Source organism: Chamaea fasciata, unplaced genomic scaffold (assembly GCF_029207755.1).
Source record: "Chamaea fasciata isolate MVZ Bird 193981 ecotype frontalis unplaced genomic scaffold, bChaFas1.0.hap1 SCAF_7, whole genome shotgun sequence".
Lineage (NCBI taxonomy): Eukaryota > Metazoa > Chordata > Aves > Passeriformes > Sylviidae > Chamaea > Chamaea fasciata.
In genome coordinates, this window is record NW_027094092.1 from 1,036,485 (window position 1) to 1,057,021 (window position 20,537).

At 57.1% G+C, this 20,537-nt stretch overlaps 2 protein-coding genes across 2 annotated transcripts; one reads left to right on the plus strand and one right to left on the minus strand.

Annotated features, from left to right (window-relative positions):
• Nucleotides 1-280: 280 nt before the first annotated feature.
• On the plus strand, nucleotides 281-14,186 carry INCENP (inner centromere protein). Its single transcript, XM_066187147.1, has 18 exons — nucleotides 281-457; nucleotides 545-658; nucleotides 1,190-1,932; nucleotides 3,334-3,385; nucleotides 3,537-3,570; nucleotides 4,981-5,059; nucleotides 5,527-5,578; nucleotides 6,062-6,179; nucleotides 6,265-6,399; nucleotides 8,254-8,363; nucleotides 8,712-8,832; nucleotides 9,525-9,647; nucleotides 9,839-10,014; nucleotides 10,282-10,372; nucleotides 10,890-11,003; nucleotides 12,087-12,246; nucleotides 12,687-12,943; nucleotides 13,183-14,186. Exons 1-17 carry the CDS (start codon nucleotides 285-287, stop codon nucleotides 12,899-12,901), a joined length of 2,610 nt encoding a protein of 869 aa, XP_066043244.1. The 5' UTR covers nucleotides 281-284; the 3' UTR covers nucleotides 12,902-12,943; nucleotides 13,183-14,186.
• A 314-nt stretch (nucleotides 14,187-14,500) lies between these two features.
• On the minus strand, nucleotides 14,501-19,227 carry VPS51 (VPS51 subunit of GARP complex). The gene is made up of 10 exons (XM_066187148.1): nucleotides 19,002-19,227; nucleotides 18,536-18,665; nucleotides 18,156-18,302; nucleotides 17,816-18,032; nucleotides 16,941-17,670; nucleotides 16,578-16,796; nucleotides 16,107-16,328; nucleotides 15,791-15,912; nucleotides 15,320-15,407; nucleotides 14,501-15,008 (listed from the first exon to the last, which is right to left on the minus strand). The coding sequence occupies exons 1-10, from the start codon at nucleotides 19,212-19,214 to the stop codon at nucleotides 14,748-14,750; spliced, it is 2,349 nt and encodes a 782-aa protein (XP_066043245.1). The 5' UTR covers nucleotides 19,215-19,227; the 3' UTR covers nucleotides 14,501-14,747.
• Nucleotides 19,228-20,537: the final 1,310 nt, after the last annotated feature.

The window sequence follows — 20,537 nt, forward strand, 5'->3', positions numbered from 1 at the left end:
CCTCCCAATTTCCGGGATTTTATTGGTCTTTTCGCCCGTCCGTCACCTCAGCAATTAAAGAGAGCGGGCTGTGGCCCCGCCCCCTCAGGCCCCACCTTCTGAGCCGAGACCTCCAGGAGCATAGAGAGGGGCAAGTAGAGCGGCAGCCAATGCGAGGCCTTCCCCTGACAGCCAATGGGAAGGGCGGGCCGTGGAGGGGCGGCTGGCGGTGATTGGCTGCCGCGGGGGGGCGGGGCTGTGTTTGAACGGCGTGCCGCGCGCGCGCGGCCGTTGACGCTGAAGCCATGGCGGCGAAGGCGTCCGCGGCGGCGATGGGGCCCGCGGCGGCCGCGGCGCGGACGCTGGAGCTGCCCGCAGAATGCGACCGGCGTCTGGCTCAATTCCTGCGGCAGGTGGACGAGAACGATATGGTGTGGCTGGATGAGATCTATGAGGAGGCGGTCAGGATGTTTGTCAGGTACCCGCGTCCCGCTCCCCGCTAGGCCTCGGCCCCTGCCGGCCGCCCTCCGTGCTGGTCCCGTCTTGATCTCCCCTTCCTCTCTAGCAACTACAGCGAGGAGCTCGAGCTGATGCCCAAGACGCCGTCGCAGAAGAAACGGCAGCGGAGGAAGCGGCTGTCGGCCTTGCAGGAAGAAGAGCAGGAGCCCGGCAGGAAGCGGTGAGGGGCGGCGGGAGCGGGGATCGCGGAGCCCCGTTCGGGGCTGGCCGCGGAAAGGGGGCGCGCAGAGGGTGTCCTCAGGGCCTAGAGAAGGGAGGGAGCCCGTGGGAGGCTGAGCAGACCTGCCGCCCAGGGTTCAGGGAAACAGTGCCCTCTATGGAGCATGTCCTGGCGATCCGCTCTTTTGTCCACTGGGAGTTCCCAATCCTTCGTCCCGCGCGTCCCGCTGGTGTTAAAGGTCCGGTCAGAGACCTTGGGTGTGGGGCACCTTCGGCAGAAAAACACTGGATTCGATTCTCACGAGAAGTGCTCTTATTGCTGCCTGGTTCTATGTCCCCGTGTCTCTGTCTATTATCTTTGTGCTTTAGAGTCATTACATCCCTTAATTCCTGTCTGCGTTAGCTGCCTTGTGCAGCTCTGTGTCTCCTGGGCCCGTCCCAGGTGTTTTGGCTCCATGCCTGTGTGTGCACAGAAGGACTCGGGGCTGTTCCCAACTCCTGTTCCCATCTAACCCACTGTTCCTGTGATCAGACTCTCCAGGAGGAGGAACAGCAGCATCAAGCTGGTGCCTTCTGTGCGATCTTCTCAGCGACTCCAGAACAAAGAAAACCTGGAACTCAGCAGGGCCGAGGCCAAAGAAAACTCTCCACCGCAGCGTGTGACACGATCCCGGGCTGCAGCCTCTGCCTATAGCTCCAGGGTGGTTCCTGAGACCCCTCCTGCCGTGCAGGCAGCAGGGAAGGATCCCTGGGTGGAAGCTGACCACGTTGGTACCGCAGTGCCTCTCCAGAGGAGCGGAGCAAATCTGGTAGAGCTGCTCCCCGCGAGCTCAGGGAATGGCTCTCCCAAGGAACACGGTGTTCCCAAATCGCCGCTGGTGCCCACAGCCTCTGAGCTGGTGGTGCCCTGTACTCCCGAGGCCAGCCAGGCTGTGCCCGAGCCACAGACAGCGAGGACAGCCAATGTCACTGTCATCTTGAGCCCAGGGGCTGGGCTGGAGGAAGGGGATAGCTCCCCACAGGAACACAGCCGGGCTCAGGAGCCCTCCCAGCCCCTGAGGAGCAGCCCGGGGACTCCGACTGGCTCCCGGCTCAGCCGCCGCTCCGTGCGCCGCAGCCTGATGGGGAAAGCCTCCCTGAGCCGCAGAACTTCCCTGGCAGAGAAATACTCCCTGGCCAGCAAGAGGGAGAGCATGATGCGGACATCCATCACCAGAGCAGCCAGCAAGAAGAAGGCGGCTCGGGAGAGATCCGTGTCCTGCAGCTCCGTGGATGGTGAGTTTGGGTGTCCTGTGGGTGGTTCTGCTGCTTTCTGCTGCTGAGGAGAGCAAGATGCTGGGGCTGGGTCTTCAGTGTGGGGGTTGGAGCTGAGCTTCCCAGGCTAGACAGGCTGCAAGGCCTCATGGAATTTCTCCCTGGCTTTCTGGAGCCCCCCCGTGAGCACAGAAACCCGGGTAACTGAATTCAGCCTTGTAAATCACCTGGGAAATCGGCATCAGTGTCTCCATTTCAATGTAGCTTTAACCATTGCTGGTTTGCTGAGAGAAGTTGCTAATCCTGGAATCCCAGGATGGTTTGGGTTGGAAGGACCTTAAAGATTACCCAGATCGCTCCAAGCCCCATCTAACTTGGCCTTGGACGCTTCCAGGGATGGGGCAGCCACAGCTCCTCTGGTCAGCTGGTCTTCCCAGTTTCTGTGGGGACAGCTGGCAAAGCTGAGAAGGATTTGGGGATCCGAAAGGGATGATGGTTTCTCCTAAAGCCCTGCCTGTTTCCTGCAAGGTGAAATTCTCACCAGTTCCCTTCTGGCTGGTGAGATCAGCAGGATCTGGCTGCTGGTTCTAGAGTTTGTTTGAGAAGGGAATTTCGAGGCTGGACTTTGTAGATTAAAAGTCTCCCACAGTTTTACAGTTGATGGCAGAGGCAAATTTTGGCAACATCGGTCTCATCTAAACTGCTGAAATTATTAAACAAACAAGTTGGAGAGAGACTCTTCACCAGGAACTGGAGTGACAGGACAAGGGGAAATGGGTTCAAACTGAAAGAGAGGAAATATATGTAAGGAATTCTTCTGTTTGAGAGAGGCGAGGTCCTGCCATGTGTTGACGGAGAAGCTGTGGCTGCCCCACCCCTGGAAGTGTCCAAGGCCAGGTTGGACAGGGCTTGGAGCAACCTGGGCGAGTGCAAGGTGTCCCTGTTCAAGGCATGGGGTGGGACTGGATGAGCTTTAAGGTCCCTTCCCACCCCAACCAGTCTGTGATTGTTTGATGCTGTGGTTATTCATGGCAGGTTCTGGCTGTACGGGGGCTTCTGAGCTCAGTGCAGCAGAGCCAGCTGGAATGCTGGCTTGGGAAGCAGCACTCCCACTGTAAATAAGGCTGGCTCTAGCTGCTGTTGATGTCCAGTCAGGGCCCTGCAGATAAACCTGAGGCCAAGCCCTGCTCCATTAATGCCAGCTCATGGAGTATCACCCTGAACTCATCCATAATTGAAAACTTCTTTCCTGCTCTGGAACTGCTGGCCACATTCCTGTAATGCCCCCTGGATGTGCTCCTGTGCCCCACCCTGCCCCAGGACAGGACAAACCCCTCTGCAGTGTCTGGAGATCCTTGTCCCACCAGATCCTTGGCTGCACCCCGACCTTACAGCTCAGGTGTGTTCTTTCTTCTCCCACAGCCTCCAGCTCCATAAGCGTGCAAGAGGATGAGGAAACCGTTGTCAAAACTGGGTGAGAATGCTTTCAGTTATTTATTTATTTATCCTCACTACCCTGCTTGCACGACTTTTTCGCTGCCATTCTTGGTGTAAAATCCAAGTGGCTTCCCAGTTTCCTCAGTTTTGCTAAGCACAGCCCCTTTTGTCTTTCTTTTTTTTTCTAGGCCTCCTCCTGGACCCTCCACCCCTTCCAAGCTGGTAAGACTTGGGAAGGGACTAAAAGCATTTGTGTCTGTGTAGATTTGGGAGAAAAATGTGTGGAATACACCTTATTGGGAAATTTGGGAGCTGTGGCTGCGGATTGTCAGACTTTGTGACCTGTCCCAAAAGCAGTGAGTGACGAAGGCACAGAGCATCTGTGAGGTGTGTGAGCCCATCCAAGCATCTCGGACTAGGGCAAGCCTTAATGACAACATTCCAGAACCAGCAAAACTAAAACCAGCAAAGTTTTCTTTGGGAGATGAGCCATGTGACCCATGGCTTTGGGTGCAGGTGGAGGTGTTCTGTCAGAAGGGTGTTTCAGTCTTGGATGCTTTCCAAGATTTTCTGACTAAAACATGGCCTTTCCTCTGTCATTTTTCCTAGATCTGTTGAAATTGTTGCACACCACCCTGAGCCTGACCTCAGGGTCGAGTCCTGCTTGGCTCTTCCTTTTTATAACCCCTTGCTAGAGATCAGTGTGAGAAGATTCAGTTTCCAATCTTTACACATTAAAAAAACCTTATAGTTCAGGAAAGTTTGGTTCAGCTGGTGTCATGGTTCACACGCTGTATTTTTAAAGCTTCTTTTGACCTTTTAGTCAGACCTGCAGGTAATTCGACACTTGTTAGTTTGGACACACAGAGAAATTTGTGAACATTATTGAGGTCAACACCTTTCCCTCCACAATCCTCACTGAGGAAGTAATCCTGCGATCATGTCAGTGTTTTGTCCAGAATAAATTTCAATGAGCAGAGCCTGAATTAATGGAGCAGAGCAGTGACCTGAAGCACTTGTGAAAACAAGGAGAGCTGTTACTGCTGTGCAGAAACTCAAAAAAAAGTCAGTTTTCCTAGGCCCTGCAGAAGCAATTGAGGAGGATGAATTCCCCATCAATCCCTTTTTTTCTCTTCCCAACACAGCACTGTGAAGTGCTGACCAGGAGGTAATGCTGGTGCTGCTAGCAGAGAGCAATTCCACAACCACAACCCGTTATCCCAGCGGAGCGTGCTCCAGCCTAAGTGCAGAGGCAGCGAGCAGCGATGGGTATCCCATAACAAACAGATAAATCATGAAAATGAGCCATTTGCCCGCTGTCTCCAGGCTCCTCATTCATCACTGCTCAGGGAAATGGGCACGCTGGCTCTGGCCAGAGCTCCGGCAGCACAGATTTACAGCTTGGAAGGCTCCCGGCCTTAATAGTTGATGAGCTGGTTGAGTTTAAGCAGCGCAGATGCTCGTGTTAATGTTCCTGCCTCTCATGATGATGCAGCATCCAGGGCTTTGCCAAGAGGTGGTTTGGAATTCCCTGGTAATGCCGCTCTCCTTACTTGTGGGAGAACCACCCTACAATCTGAACCAGGAACAGGCTGTTTTCATTGTCCTGAAACCCCTTTGCTTTTCCCACAGGATTTCCAAAGCCCTCGGATGTCTCTTCGCTCCCACACAGTCGGCAAAAACGGGCAGCCCCAGGAGACAAACAGCAGTGGTAATTCCAGTGGGTTTTGGGGCAGCACTTTGGGAAGGTATCATTTTGGGAGGCTGGCTGGGAAGCTGGAAAGATTGTCTGGTTAATTTGAGAGTTCAGTTTGAAAGATTAATTAATGTTTGATGAGCAGGGATTTGTTTCAGACAATTAGCAGTGAGAAAACTCTGTGCTGTAGTTATTTCCATCCTGGCAAGCACATGGAGATGGATATAATGAGGCTGGAGGGTTGTGGGAGGCCCAGTTGAGCCGTGTTGCTGAAGCTGTGCAGAACCTAGACAGCTTTGGGCAGCTCTGCTTTGTCTGGAGTTTCCAGGTGGGAATGGTGCCATGTGAGGCAGGTCCTGCCGTGCCCACTCAGGCAGGTGGTTTTGCTGTTCAGTAAACCGCTGCATCCCTTCTCTGCTGTCAAGTCTGTGTTGGAGGGGATTTTTCCTGCTAGAACTCAGTGTGTAACTGTTCTCTTTCAGAAAACAACCTAAATAAGAATGGGGAGACCCTGGAGCCACCCCAGAGTGCCAGGTATGTCCTGGTTGAAAGTGTCTCAGGCGGGCTGTGGTCCTGTTCCAAACAGGTTCAGTGCTGGGATGTTGTTCGCTGGCCTCAATGTTTTTGACTGTGAAACTTCTGCAAATAAGCTTTTCCTGCCTCCTTTAATTTTTATTTTCTATTGCATTACGGCTGTATTTATTGGCTAACTGTGCATGCACAGTCTTAGAACCACAGACTGATTTGTGTTGGAAGGGACATTAAAGCCCATCCAGTTCCACCCCCTGCCAAGGGCAGGGACGCCTTCCACTATCCCAGGTTGCTCCAAGCCCCATCCAACCTGGCAATAGACACTTCCAGGCATGGGGGCTGCCACAGCTTCTGTGGTCAACCTGTGCCAGGGCCTCCCCACACTGGAATCTCTCTTAAGCCCAGGATAGTTTATGGCTCTTTGCAGCCCTGACTTGGAGGCATGAGGAGGATTTTCCCAGTGTGATGGGCTGTGCTGTCTCACAGGAGGAAGCCGAGCTACAAGAGAGCCGTGGACGAGCGCTACGACCACCAGCAGGCAGAGGAGGGAGGGCTGTCTCCTCTCAGGAGGAAGACCCCATCTCCAGTCCTCCCAGCCAGCAAGGTGAGTTCCTTGTAACCCTGGGATGCCTCACCAAGACCCTTTTTTTTTACTCACCCCCACTCACACTTTGCTGTTCCTCCCACAGGTGGTGCGCCCGTTCAAAACATTCCTGCACACCGTGCAGAAGAACCAGCTCCTCATGACACCGAGCTCCGTGGGGAGGAACGGGGTCATAAAATCCTTCATCAGGTACAACACCCCTCTCCAGGCTGATCCCAAGGTAAGAGGAGGCTCTGCTGTAAGCCAGTACACGGTTTCGTAAAGTGCCTAACTTAAAGCACAGCCATGAGAGGAGTTTTGCAACCCATTTGAAACTGAATGATTTGAAGTGGTCTGTTTATACTTGAATAAATCAAATTTGGGTTAGTCAGCTTCCTGAAGAATTCCAGTTTGAACTCCAAGCTTTTTTCCTGCATCTTTCCCCTGTGCTATTGGCAAGATGGAAACCGGGAAACAGAAATTTAGTGGATTGTGAATGTTGAGTTGTATTGATAACTGAAGCCTGTAGATCCCAGGTCTCCTTTCTAGGACTTCTCTCATGAGTGAGATTGAGCAAATACCTCTTAAATCCTTAAAGACTTTGGAGGTTTTCCAAACCCTTGAGGCAGGAGGAAATGTGAGGCTGTCCTGGATGTGGGGCCAGTCAGACAGCTGCTGGTGTCCAGATCAAGTGGGCATCAATATCACTGATGGATCCTGTTGGGACCAGCAGCACACCTTGGCTGGCTGCAGGCAGGTCCTTCTGCACTACCCCAGGGACCTTTCCAAGCCCCTGGTTTTCCAAGCCAGAAAGCAGTTTGGGAGGGAGGGATTTGAGAGCTAGACAAGGGTGTAGCTTCCTGGATTCACTCAGAGCCACGCTGGAAGCCTTGTGCTGAACAGCAATTACTCATACTCCTGATACCCAACAACTCACCTGCAAAGTAGGCAGCTCTGGGGATGATTTTCCCTTGCAGGAGAGCTGAGAGGGAGAAAGAGGAGGGCAGAATTGGTATTCCTACACCTAGCAGCCTAATGGCAGAGCTTCCTAGAGCTGTGCTCAGAGGCTGGCTGTGCTCCAGCAGGTCAGGGAAGGCCATTGGGAAGCCGTGAAGGATTCCAGCTTCAATCTCATTGGGCCCCTGCTGATGTTAGTGTCAGTACTACGAAGGAGTTAATAGGATGTGAAGAGTTTTGTGGCTAGCGAGTGCTTCCTCTGTTGCTGTCAGTTTGTGGAATGTTTTAGGTTTCATTCCAGTGCAGCAGCTCCCCCTCGGGAGTTTTTCCATGTGGGAGCTAAACATAACTAAATAGCAGCAGAGCAATGAGATGTAATTGTTAGTTTTCTATTAACCAGGTTGGATGCTGACAGCACCAAGCATTTACAGCACAGAGCCCAGTGTAAGGGATTCCCTTGGATAATGCCCATGCTTGACCTGTGGGTCTGTGCTGAGACCAGGCCTGCTTTGGCCTGGACTGGGTTGATGCTGATCCATTTGCTGTGGTTGTGGTGGTGGCTGGATCTCGCTCCCCTGGCTGACAGTGTGCCTAGGCTGGGTCAGGAAAAGGAGGAGAAAGCCCCTGTTTGGCTGGCACACGGAGCTGGCCGCGTGCCGGAGCAAGCCGGGAGCTCTCGGAGCGCTCGTGGTTCACCGGCAGCTCTTGCCTCGTGGGAGGCGCAGGCGCCAGCGGGAGCTCAAGGTGTTTCCTGGAGCACCATCTGTCCCCGCGCTCGCCGCAGGAGGCGGGAGCCGTGCCAGGCATTAGCGCTGCTTGGTGGCTCCTTTGCACCAAAAGAAAGCACGGGGCTGGCTGCCTGCAATTCCTGAGGATGCTGCCTGGGCTTCCAGAGCTGACGATCCTGTTGCAACACTCCAGCTTCTCCTCTTTCTCCATGAGATTCACAGCAGTGTCTTCCTTGCATAGGTCCGTTCATGACCAGGTCACAGGCTGCCTGAGCTCTGCTCCGGGGCTGTCACCAAGCCATATTCCTGCCTGCAGCTCCTTGCTGTCACCTCTGTGCCCTTTGCCCAAAGCAGCTGAGGTGGGAAAGAGTACTGGCCAGTGGGTACGATGACATTTCAATTCCCCTCAGGCAAAGGAGAGGCAGAAGCAGGAGACTCTGCGGAAGAAGCAAGAAGCTGAGCAGCTGAGAAGGCAAAAGCTGGAGGAGGAGAAGAAACGGCGACTTGAGGAAGCGAAGCTGTGAGTAGATGTGGTCACACTGCTCTTGGCACCTGTAGGTTCCTGTGTCCAGGTGTTTTATCTTGAAGGGACTGTGCCAGCAGCAGAAACTCCTGTGGGCACAGGCAGTGTGTTTGTCCTTGGAGTATCTCTGGAATGCTGATACAAAGCATTGACTGTCCTTGCCACCCACTGCTGCAGCTTTTTGTCTTGAGTCCCCACTTTCTGACAGAGCTTAAACATGGCTGGTGCTTAAATGAGTAGGGAATTTGGGCCATTGAATTTCCTGCTGTGTCTTTTTGGCCTTGTGCTGAGCTAGGGGGAGCTCACCTGGCTGGAGCACGATGGTGAGCTGGGCTGTGTCCTCAGGAAGCGCGAGGAACGCCTGCGCAAGGTGCTGCAAGCCCGGGAACGGGTAGAGGAGATGGAGAAGGAGAGGAAGAGGAGGATCGAGCAGAAGATTGCGCTGTTTGATGAGAAGACCGAGAAGGTACAGCCCCTGCAGAGCTTATTTGGGACAATCAGTAGCCCCGAGGCAGCTGGCACCACACAAATGTGCTCTCTGGAAAGAGGGACACGGAGGGACTGCTTGGATTCTAGAGGCTGAACCAAAGAGTAGTTGAATAAAGAACTTTCCAGAGCCTTGGTGATCCTGAGGGGCAGCCTTTCACTGGCTACAGATAATGGCAGCTGACCCCCTGTTTTTCCACAATCACGAATCTAAATGGGCTTTATTAATGCTCTGGTAGATGGGAGGAGGACTTGCAGTAGATAAAGGTGGCCTAATGGCCCCAGGGTTTTATCTGCTGTTTCTCCCAGCTGAGTAATAGCAGGACAGGGGAAAGCAAACATCCTTCCCTCAGAGCTTTCCTCAGATCCCAGACTTCCAGGCAATTTGTGCAGGGGCCTAGTGGTCATTTGTCTGCTTTAATTATCCCCAGCTGCCTGTCTGCATGGCTCTGAGGTTATATTCCAATGGCTTTGTGCGACTGGATGTATAAACCCCAGGATGGGATCAGCTCTTCCTGGGAGGGTGTAAAACAAGGTCGTTGCCCTAAATATGAACTTTTTGAAACAGAGCACAGGCCCCTTTGGTTGCTGGAGGAAAAGGAGGGAGGGTTTGCCCTTGTGAGGGGTCCTGCTGTGCTATCCTACCTGAGACCGGGTCTGTGTGTGCTCCAGGTGCGGGAAGAAAGGCTGGCAGAGGAGAAGATCAAGAAGAGAGCAGCTGCCAGGAAGATGGAGGAAGCTGAGGCCCGGCGCAGACAAGAGGAGGAGGCCAGGAGACAAAAAGCTCTGCAGCAGGTGTGTGTGTGTGTGGGCCTGTTCTGTCCCACAGGCAGAGCTGGACAGGGGATCCACCTGCCTTGGGCACTGGGAATTTACCCCCGAGGTGTTTCCCTGCCGTGTAGTGATGGGGATTTGGGTCAAGTGAGGGGTTCCTGGTTCCTGGAGCCTGCTCCTGTCAGGTAAGTAACTCCTGCCTGGCCTTACAGGAGGAGGAGGAGGAACGTCGGCACAGGGAGCTGATGCAAAGGAAGAGGGAAGAGGAGCAGGAGCGTGCCCGGAAGATCGCCGAGCAGAGGCAGGCAGAACAGGAGCGGGAGAGACAGTTGGCTGCAGAGAGAGAACTGGAGAGGAAGAGGGAGCAGGAGCGGATCCAGGCGGAAAAGTAAGGCAAAATCCCCATTTATGTGCCAAATTTTCTGTGCTGGGATTGAAACACAGCCAGAGCAGAGGGCAGGAGTGGAAGGCTGGAGCAGCAGGGAGCTGCAGTGACCCGGCAGCACAGCTCTGGACTGTTGCTGGTGCTGAGCTGCCGAGGAGGAACTCTGGGCTCAGGGATGTAAGGAGTGTTGTGGGGAGTGGCTGAAGAGCTGTGAGTGAGGCAGGGCCCTGGTGTGGTTCTGGGAGTGAGGGCCTGTGCTGTGGTTCCCAGGCTCCGGGAGCAGCAGGAGAAGGCTGCCCGCCTGCAGAAGGAAGCAGCAGCTGCTAAGGAGCGGCTCCGCAAGGAGATGGAGAAGAAGGAGGTAAGTGATTGATTTTGGGAAGGGTTACAGCCACACAGCCTGGCCTCAGCAGCTGTTGCTGTTGGACAAGCTCAGCTGGGATGCTGTGGGGAGCCCTGAAGAGCTACTGTGGCACTTCTGAGCAGGAGGTCAGACCTGTTTGGCGCGGTTACAGTACGCTAGGGAGACCTGGTCTCTAAAAATACCGTTTACTAGTCTAGAAAGAGGCCAAGATCAGTAGCACAGACTTCTGCAGATGGTCAGCTGGTTTCTGGCTATCATAGCCCCAAGATAAAGTCAGCAGCAAGTTTTCCAAGGCAGGAGGCCCTGGCTTTGTCAGGGAAAGGCAGCTGATGCTCTGGCATGGGGGTCAGTGGGTTTGTGCCCTTCTGAGGAAGCTGCACCATGTCCCAAGTGCTCCTCAACAGCACAAGGAACAGCTGTAATGAAGTGCTTGGGTATTTTGCTGGCCACAAAGATGGGTGGCTGGGTTGGCAGTGTAGTCCCTAAGGGTAATCCCCTGGGTGTTGCTTCGCAGCGGGAGCAGCAGATGCTGGCAGAGAAGAAGAGGCAGGAGGAAGAGCAGAAGAAACTGTCAGAGGAGCAAAAGGCCAAAGACAATGCCCGGGCACCACTCCTGGAGAACAAGGAGGTAACTGGTCCTTAGGGGTGAAAGCACAGTTCAGTCCCAGCACTGACCCGCTCTTGCCTCGGGCAGTTCCACTGCCTGCTCTTATCTGCCTTTCCAATAACACGGGAATTCTGTAAATCCTGGTTATCTGGGGTTGACTCCACGAACATTTCAATGATGGAGGGAAGGGAAGCAGGAGGGATTGGAGAGGGTTCCTGGCTGGGGGTAAGAAAGAAGCTCTTGGAGCTGTGCCTCTTAAATACCGGAAAGACCTCAGGGGCAGAAAGTGCTGCGAGTTTTATTTCGGGTCAAATTTGGGAACAACCACAAGGTGGTAGCACAGCCTGTGGAATGATTGTTTGGCAGGGGAGAATCCTGCCGGTGTGTGTTCGTGTCCTGAGCATTGACAACAAACACGTGGTTCTTGTCTCCTTGCAATGCTCAGAATCTTAAGTGCAGAACCGGTGGGCAGGAGTTAATGTCGCTGGATACAAAGCCATGAAGGGCATCTCTAGTGGGGAAGGACAGCTGAGTCCAGCTCTCCAGAGACTCATTTCCTTATTGAAAATTGAATTTCTACTGAAAATTTCCAGTTGAAAATCCTGAAATTCACAGTTATAGGTTTTCTCCTGCCCTTACACTTCCCCCCTGTGCTGCTCCCATTAGCGTGAGCTCGATTTGGCTGATCTGGTGGGCAGGTACAGCAATTAGCAGTTTTATATCATTAATTAAGCCCAGAAGCTGGGTTGCAGAGTGTTTAGAGCGTGTGACTGCTCCAGTGACATCAAACCTCCAGTTAACCTTGGCTTGACTGTGGTGGAGCTCTGTTCTATTAGACCTGTTAGATTGATCTATTGCTTTGTGCTTATGCCACAGATGGCAAATTAATTAGCCTAATTAAACAGGAGGCGTCCATGTACAGCCATCACTAGGTCACAACTCTGGAACTTGGGTCAGGCTCTTGGGTCCAAACTTGGGAACTGCCAGACTCAGGGTTTGCTATGAGGTGACAGAGCATGAGGTGGGGACGAGCTGGGCCTGCTGTAGCTTGGAGCCTGATGGTGCTGCTGCATCCAACACCTGTGGAATGTGTTTCCCTTCTAGAATTCCCCTGCCTGCAACTCGTACGAGATGACTCCTCAGAGCAGGAAGGAGCTCAAGGTGCCTGTGACAAGCTCGAATGACTATGGCATGGACCTGAACAGTGACGACTCGACAGATGACGAGAGCCAGCCACGCAAGCCCGTCCCTGCCTGGGCCACTGGTATGTGTGTGTGGAGGGATGTGTGTGTCCAGGGCCCCCAGCAGACTGTGGGACCCTGCTGTGGGGTTTTGCCCAGTTCCTCCTGCCTGGAGGAGTGTAAAGTATTCCAGCACGGAATGAGTACTTCTGTGTCCAAGACTGGACAGGAGCTTGGAGCAACCGGGTCTGGTGGGAAGTGTCCCTGCCAGTGGCAGGGGGTTGGAACTGCATGAGTTTTAAAATCCCTTCCAACCCAACCCATTCCATGATTCTGTGTGGAATGTGGAATCAGGGGCTCCTCCAACATGTGGGGATCTTGTCACAATGTAACGGGGGACAAATACACTGCTAAACTGCCTTGGAGTGATGAGAGATGAGCAGAGTGGGGACACGCCGCATACAACAGCCTACACAGCAATCCCAGTTAACAAAATCAACGCAACCCTCGTCTGTTCCCGCAGGGAATCAGCTCAGCCAGGCTGTGATCCGGCAGTACTACAACCCCCCTGACGTGGACGCGCTGTTCGGGGCCATCCCCAGCCCCAAGCTGGAGGACATCTTCTACAAGAACAAACCCCGCTACTTCAAGCGCACCAGCTCGGCCGTGTGGCACTCCCCGCCCACCCTGGCGGCCAAGCCAGCCCTGGGGCTGCCCTGTGGCCTCAAGAAGCCCTGAGGTGAGCGCAGGTGTGCAGCAGCTGTGCCTTCCTGGCTCCAGGTGAGGAAGGAGTAACTCTTCACTTTAAGTATTTAGGTTCTAGCATTGAATAAATGGCAGCTTTTCCTGGGTTCCTGCGCCTCGGTTCGTGGGGCTCGTTTCTGTCAGGCCAAGTCACGAGGCGCTGCCCCGGGAATTGACTCTCTCTTACCCTTAGCTTGGAGCTGGCATAGACTCAGACCTTCAGCAGGTGAGGGGTGTCACCTGAAGCTGTGGGATCCCCCCTCTCTGTCACGCAGGCCTGGCAGTTACCTGCCGTCAGTTGTACATCTGTGCTGCTCTCGAGGCCAGTGACAACCAGGAACCACTGCACCAGGGCACAGTCCAGCCCGCTCCACTGCTCTTCCTAGGAAGGTGTTCCCAGGTGTGCTCTTCATCTCCTGCAATCCCAAAGGGATTCATCGCTCTGTTTCCCCTCCACGTGTGTGGTGGTGTCCATCAGCTCGGCATGGCTGACATTGCCACAGCCGGGGCGGGAGCACGAGGGTCTCAGTGACATTCTGTCAGCCGTGGAGAGGTGTGACCAAGGTGTGACCATGTCCCCGAGGAACCGCAAATGTGTGAGCCAGCTCTAGGCCTCAACAGGAGAAACTCTGCAAAGGTTCTGGCAGACTTTTTGTTTCTCAGTGAAATTCCATCTACGAGGCCAGATGGGATTGAGAGGATTCTTTTTTAACCTTAATCCCTCTTGTTCACCTTGGCTGTGGCTCAGCATCAGCTCGTTTCTCGGCCTGTTTAGCACTTCCTGTTCAGTGAGCCACTGTTAACCGGACTCTGGCCAACCCAATTTCATTGAACCAAAAATTCCAGCTCAGCCTTCCCATTCCAGGAACCCGTGGTGGTTTAGTCATTCCTTCTGCACCTAGCCCAGCCCTGTAAAACCCCTGTAGAGACAATGCTTTGTGTGAGGGGACATGACCCTGTCTGTGTTTCTGTAGCCAATGCACTGTTTGCCAGCAAACGTTCTTCAAAAGATGTGAGTTTTGTATTTAAGTACACTGGTGTCTGTATTCTGGGGCTGCTCTCTGTGTGTACATCTGTATCTGTGGAGTGTCTGTGCTTCTGGGGTTGCTCTGTAGATCCAGGTCTGGCTATTGCTGTCTGTACCCTTGGAGGGCCTGTGTTTCCATAGCTGTCCTGTGCTTCCAGGTCTGTATCCGCGCGACTGCGATTTCTTGTACAAAAGCTTCTGAGCTGGCCAAACGCTGTTGGATAAAGTGAGTTTAATCATCTCTGTGCTCCTCACAGCTTTTTGTTACAGAAATTGAGGGTTTGGAGTCTTTTTTTTGTGCTGATTCCTTGAGGCAAGAATGTGCTGTCTGGGGAGAACAGCTGATTTCCAGTGGAAAACCTGTGTCCCTGGGGGTTCCCCAGCACTTTGTAGCACCCAATGGCAGCATTTGGCGCCTGATTTTTAAGGTTTGGGGCCTCGTGGCTGTGGGTCCACTGGGGACATCACTCAGTGTCTCTGTGCTGTCAGCCTGGCTGCAGGTGGGACCCCCCTGTGTGCAGGGCCAGCTCCCACCCCCCAGGCACAGACAGGGACACAACACTCAATTCAATTCACACATAATTTATTAGTGACAAAGGGGCTGTCTCCAGGCCATGAGGGGATGTCACCCAGGTGGGGGGCTGACACTGTGTCACTGGGCTGGGGAGGCAATGGGCAAGGGGGGTTTGAACAACATGGTGTAACCCAGTACGGGGACAAGGTGTCCTCATGTATGTGTGGGGACTCACAGGCTCCAGGTGTGTCCCCAGAGGTGTAACAGGCCCCAGGTGTGGCACGTCCCTGTCGCTCACGCTACCCGCGCTCGCAGATGAGCTCGACGACGCTGTGCTCCATGGGGACGGGGTCGAGGCAGCGGTGGGCGGCGCTGGCGGCCACCTCGTCCAGCAGCCCCTGCACCACGCGCTCGTCGGAGGCGAAGCGCCACAGGTAGAGCTGCAGGTAGTGCCCGTCCACCTGCACCTGCTGCAGCCCAAAGCGCCCCAGCGTGCGCAGCCGCACGCACTCCAGCAGCGTCTTCAGGCTGATCTTGATGATCCCCGTCAGCACCGACACCTGTGTGAGGGGACAGCGGGGACACGTGTCCACACGTGTCAGCCATTGTCCTGACTGACATTCCCCAGGAACTCCTGAGCATGGGGACATGTGGCACATGGACAGCCTTGGCCTGGTCGCTTCACAGATCCCCCTCCTCCCACCAGAGTCCTGATACCTAGGACGGGGGACATTGGGGACACCCTTGTCCTGGTCATCAGCTCCCAGGGACCCCCTGAGCCCTGACACCAGGGACACGTGCCAGCGGGAAGGTGGGCAGTTTGGGGCCTCTAGGGATGTTTAGGGATTTGGTGGTGTCCCCATGACCTCACCTTGTTGAACTCAACAGGGCTGAAGATGTCAATGCGCTCAGAGAAAAGCTTCTGGATGTTGCTGAGCAGATGGGTGTCCATGGGGGCACTGAGGACATAGACACGGGGACAGTCAGGGACTTGATAGAGCCAGGAATGTGGGGACAGGGACACAGGGACCATTAGGGGCCATGGAGAGGGTCAGAGGATGCAGGGATGGTTTTGGGGACAGAAAAGCAGGGGGTGGTCCCAGGACATGGGGGGGGACAAGACAACTGAGGGACACAAGGGCCATAGGGATCACCAGGGGATTCTGGGACAGTTGTAAGGGATTGTTGGGACAAACAGGGATCATCATTAGGACACTCTGGGGATATGGGGACAGCTAAGGGCTGTCAAGATAGTGGGGGGCTATTGGAACACTCTGGGAACATGAAGAGGGTGACAGGGAGCCCGGGGGTGCCAGGGTGACCCAGGGGTGGCGGGGCTGACCTGGGGGTGTAGCTGGGGGCATAGCGACCGGGTGCCCGCGAGCTGCTGTAGACGGAGAAGGCGCGTCTGCTGGAATCGCTGCTCTGCGCCCGCCTCACCCCCTCCTCGAAGAGCTGCCCCACCTGTGGGTGGCACCACACCCTCAGCACCCAAAGCCCCCTCCTGGAACCCCCCAAACCACCCAGCATCCCTCGAAGTCTTTGCGACCCTCCCACACCTTTCCCAGATCCCCAAAGAGCCACACAGGGATCTTGGGCAAACCCCCTGGACCCCCCCCAGGGGTATCCAACCCCCTTATCCCTGGTGTCAGCCTGACCTGGACATCGATGGCAGTGATGTCCTCCACCACGCGCTTCATGACGGCGCGCACGTTGCGGGGCTCGACGGTGCCCAGCCAGTCGCGCGTCTCGACGCTCTTGCGCAGCATCTGCGCCACGGCCGCGCCCTGCACCTGCACGTAGTGGTCCAGCAGCCGCTGCGCCGCCGCCCGCGCCTCCGCGCACAGCGCCGGCCCCGGCGTCACCGCCGGCCCCGAGTCCTGGGGACACACACAGCTGCGGTCAGCCCCCCACCTCCTCGGCAGCACTGGGGATACCAGGGGCATGGGGACATGTGGAGATGCCTCCCCTCTCTGTGACTCCACGTCTGAAGTGGCACAGGACTGAAGCAGCATCACTGCACCTCTTACGTGTCCTTGGGGCTTCAGGGGTTCTTGAGGCCATGAAGAACTCCCGTGAAGATCCCTTGGGGACATTCAGGATCCCTTTAGGGCCATTTAGAGGCTCACCTGGGGCGGGAACTGCTCATCGGTGAGGGTGAGGATGTAGCTGATGGTGGAGTTCTCGTAATCCAGGCAGAGACGGGCGAGGAGCAGCAGCAGGGCCGGGGGGGCAGCGGGAGCTCCCCGCTCACTTGGGCCATCAGCAAAGCCACGGGCGGTGCGGCACAGCCAGCGCACAAAGGCCACCACCAGCCCCTCACGCACTGCTGTCACACAGAACTCCCCCTGCGCCACAAATGGGGGGGCAAGTCACACCACAAAACTGCCCTGTACGGGCTCCAAACCACCCTGCGTGATCCCCAACCTGCCCTACGCCACCCACAGACTGTTCCAGTGCCCCCTAAAATGCCCCACCCCACGGTGCCCCACCTTGAAGTAGGGCAGGCTGGCGAAGGCGACGTCCCTGGCGGTGAAGAGCTGCACGTAGGCCAGCACGGCCTTGAGCTGGCCCAGCACGGAGGCGGCCAGCGTGGCCAGCAGGTCGGGCAGGCCGGGCCCCTCTTTGCCGGGGGGCCGAGGGGCGGCCAGCGCCTGGCGCACGTCACCCAGGCAGCCCAGGAAGAAGGTCTGCAGGGCGCGCAGGTAGCGGTCCACGCGCTCGCGGGCGGCCCGGGCCACCAGCGCGGCGGCGGCGTCGGCGCCCGCGGGCAGCAGCTCGAGCAGCGCGCGCAGCCGGCGGTGGAAGCGGTCGAGCGCCCGCACCAGCAGGGACGTGTCGCCCAGGCCGCGCTCCAGCGCCAGCCGCCGCTCCAGCAGCGCGAAGTAGCGGGTGGCCAGCGCGGCGGCGAAGGGCTCCAGGCGGCCCGCGTCCCCGCTGAACAGCGCGCGGTACGAGCCGGCCAGCTGGCACAGCGTGCCCACGAAGGCCGAGCTGCCGCGGTCCACGAAGTCCAGGATGTCGGAGGCGGGCGGCGGCGGCGTGGTGGCCGTGCCCGAGGGGTCGGCCGCGGGCAGCTCGGCCTCCAGCGCCGCCAGCTCGGCCTCGAGGCGCGCGCCCGCCTGGCTCAGGAACTCCTCGCTCAGCTCCTCGGCCGGCTCCTCCAGCTGCAGCAGCATCTCCACGCACTCGGTGAGTTCCTTGGGGTCCAGCTTCTCCTCCCTGGCGGTCGGGAGGGCCCGGGGTCAACAGCGGCATGGCGGAAAACGGGGAATAAGCAATTAAAGTCAGCGGTAGGCTCCAGAGCGAACACCCCCACACCCGCATTGCCCAGCGCTGCCGTCGGCAGGCTCGGGAGCCGACGCACCGGAGGCGCGTGCGGAGGCGCTGGGCCAGCTCGGCCATGATGGCGTGGCTCTCGTCCTCGATGGCGCGGAAGGAGGGCAGGTGGCGGTAGTGGCGCAGGACGGCGCGGGCGCGGGCGTGGCAGCGCAGGGCACGGGCGGGCTCCGTGCCCGCCCAGCACCGCAGCCGCCCCGGCACCTCCACCAGCGCCTGCAGCTTCCGCAGCAGCGCCTGCACCCCTGCGGGGACACGGGGCGGGGACACAAACGGAGCAGCATGAGACACGGGGGTGGAACCATCTCCTGGACCTGCCCCCCCACGATTCACCCCAATAAACCTCCCGGGATGGCCCCGCTCCGTACCGGCCAGCTGGGCGCCGCGGCGGTGCCGGTCCTGCAGCGCGGCGCTGACGCGGGCGCTCGAGGCGCTGATGGCTGCCATGTTGGCCGCCAGGTCGTCCATCTCCGCCTCCATGTGCCGGAAATCCACCTTCATCTTCCGGATGGTGTCTGCGGGACACGAGGCAAGGGCCAAGTCCCTCGGCTGCCCGGGAACCCCCCCAGCCTGCCCAGCATTAACACACCACCACCAGAACCTCCCGGAGAAGGTTGGTTATGGGACTGGCTGTCACTGGTCTCCAGAGTGAACCACCACATTCCCCAGGGCAGCTTCCCAGAGTGAACGTCCCCAAATCCCCATTTCCCATCGCTGCCATCAGTAGGCTCCAGAGGGAACAGCTCACCAGTGGCCGAGATGAACTTGTTGTAGTTCTCGTAGAGCAGGGTCTGCATGTCACTGTCCAGCGCACGGATCTCCCGGCCCAGCGCGGCCTCGCGGGCCAGGAGCTGCCCCAGGGGACACTCGTTGCGCACCTGGGTGGACAAAGGATGCACATCTGCCCCTGGTTACCTCCAGCGCCCCCTCTGGAGCCCCCTAATTGAGATCATCAACTGCCCTCCGTAGTCAGTCTGGGACCCTCAGCTGCCCTGCAGGATCCCTAAACTGTCCCCGCTGGATTCCTCCCGGGATATGGAAGTGTTCCCCAAGAGCCTCCCCCTGCTCTCCAGGGATTCTCCCTGCGCAGAGCTAACTGCCCCCAACCCAGCTGCTCCAGAGCACCTCAGTACCATGCCCAGAGGGAATCAGCGTCCATAGGGAAGCACATCCATAAGATCCCCGAAGGCCCTTTCCGGGATCCCCTTGGTCACCTTGGTCATGAACACCTCCGGGTCGAAGTGGGGCCCGTTGATGTCGGTGGGGTCCGGGGCCGCCTCGGCCGCCTCGGCAGTGGACGGGCCATAGTAGCGCTGGAGCGGCCCGTGCGGACGCCGCCACCCGCCGCCCCCGGTGCTCCCGCCGGTGGCCTCGGGGCTGCCTGCGGGCCCGCTCCCGGCCCCGCTACCCGCTGTCACCGCCGCCATCGCGCCGCCACTTCCGCCCCAGCCGCCGCTTCCGGCCTCTTCCTTACGTCACTTCCGATGCGGCGCGCGGCTGCCATGGCGACGGGGAAGCGGCGCCGGACATGGCGGGGCCCAGTTACCGGGGCCTGGGGCGGCGGCGATTGGGGCGGAGCCACCGCGGCCTGTGTCCTGCCGCGCCCTGGGGACGAGAACTCCCCCGACGAGGCAGATATGGGTGGAGACACCGACCCTCGAGGGGTGAGCGGCCGGTGGCACCCCCAACCCTGGCCACGTCTCTCTCAATGTTCCTTCTCACCACCTGTCCCCAGGCGTCCCCAGTGTCCCCGTGAGTCCCCGCTGCATCCCCACGCTCATCTCCCCATGACACCGGGTGGGGACCTGGGGACCCCCACCCCACCCCAGGGTCCCGCTCCAGCCCTGGGGTGGCTCCGGGTGACGCTGGAATTGGGCTGTGAGGCCTTGCACCTTGCATAAGGAACAAACATTTGGGCTAAAAGGTCTAAAATCAGCTTTATTTACAGCAGAAAAGGCAAAATAAACCCCGCCAGGGTGAGGGCCGGGCTGCTCCAGGGGCCTTTCGTCGGGAGTCACCGGCTCCAGGAATCACAGGCCACTGATTCTTCCCAAAGGAAAAGAGCCCAGAGCTGCCAGGTTGCACCAGGAAAGCAGGAAGAGCCAGAGGGAAGTTCCTGCTGCCTCCTTTCTCCTTGCCTTCCCAGCACCCTTTTTCCCCACGTGTGGAAAAGAACACACCTAATCCAGCCAGGGTGTGTTTTGTGAGCAGTTTGGTTTTATGGGACAACATTCCCTTCATAGCTGTGGACCCAAGTTAGCCCGAGGGCAAAGGAATTCCCAGTGGGAACAGGGAGAAGGCAAAGAACACCCAGCCATCCACGAAGAGGGTTTGCTGGAGAGTCTAAATGAGAGGAGGAGGAATGGCTGAGCCCTGGCTGTACAGGAGGAGATAAGCAAGTCAGCAAAGACACCCCCCAAGGCAAGGCAAGGGGTTCCTTTTGCACCTTCTAAATTCATAAACAAACCAGCAAATCCCTCCGGGATTCCCCCCCACTCCCGACAGCACTGCGGGGGCAATTCCACTTCACCTCAATCTCTGCTTTATTGGCACATCACCTCCCCAAAGTGCTCTAAAACCACGGGAGCCTGACTCAGTAACTTAATTTGCACACGTGTGGGAAGGTTCTGGAAGGTTCCACACGAGCGCAGGTCCATGTGGTTATGCACTGTGGCCCTCCCTTCCCACAGGGTCCGGCCCACAAGGATGATAAAGACAAACCAAGCCAGGATTTAATGGAAGTCCTGCTC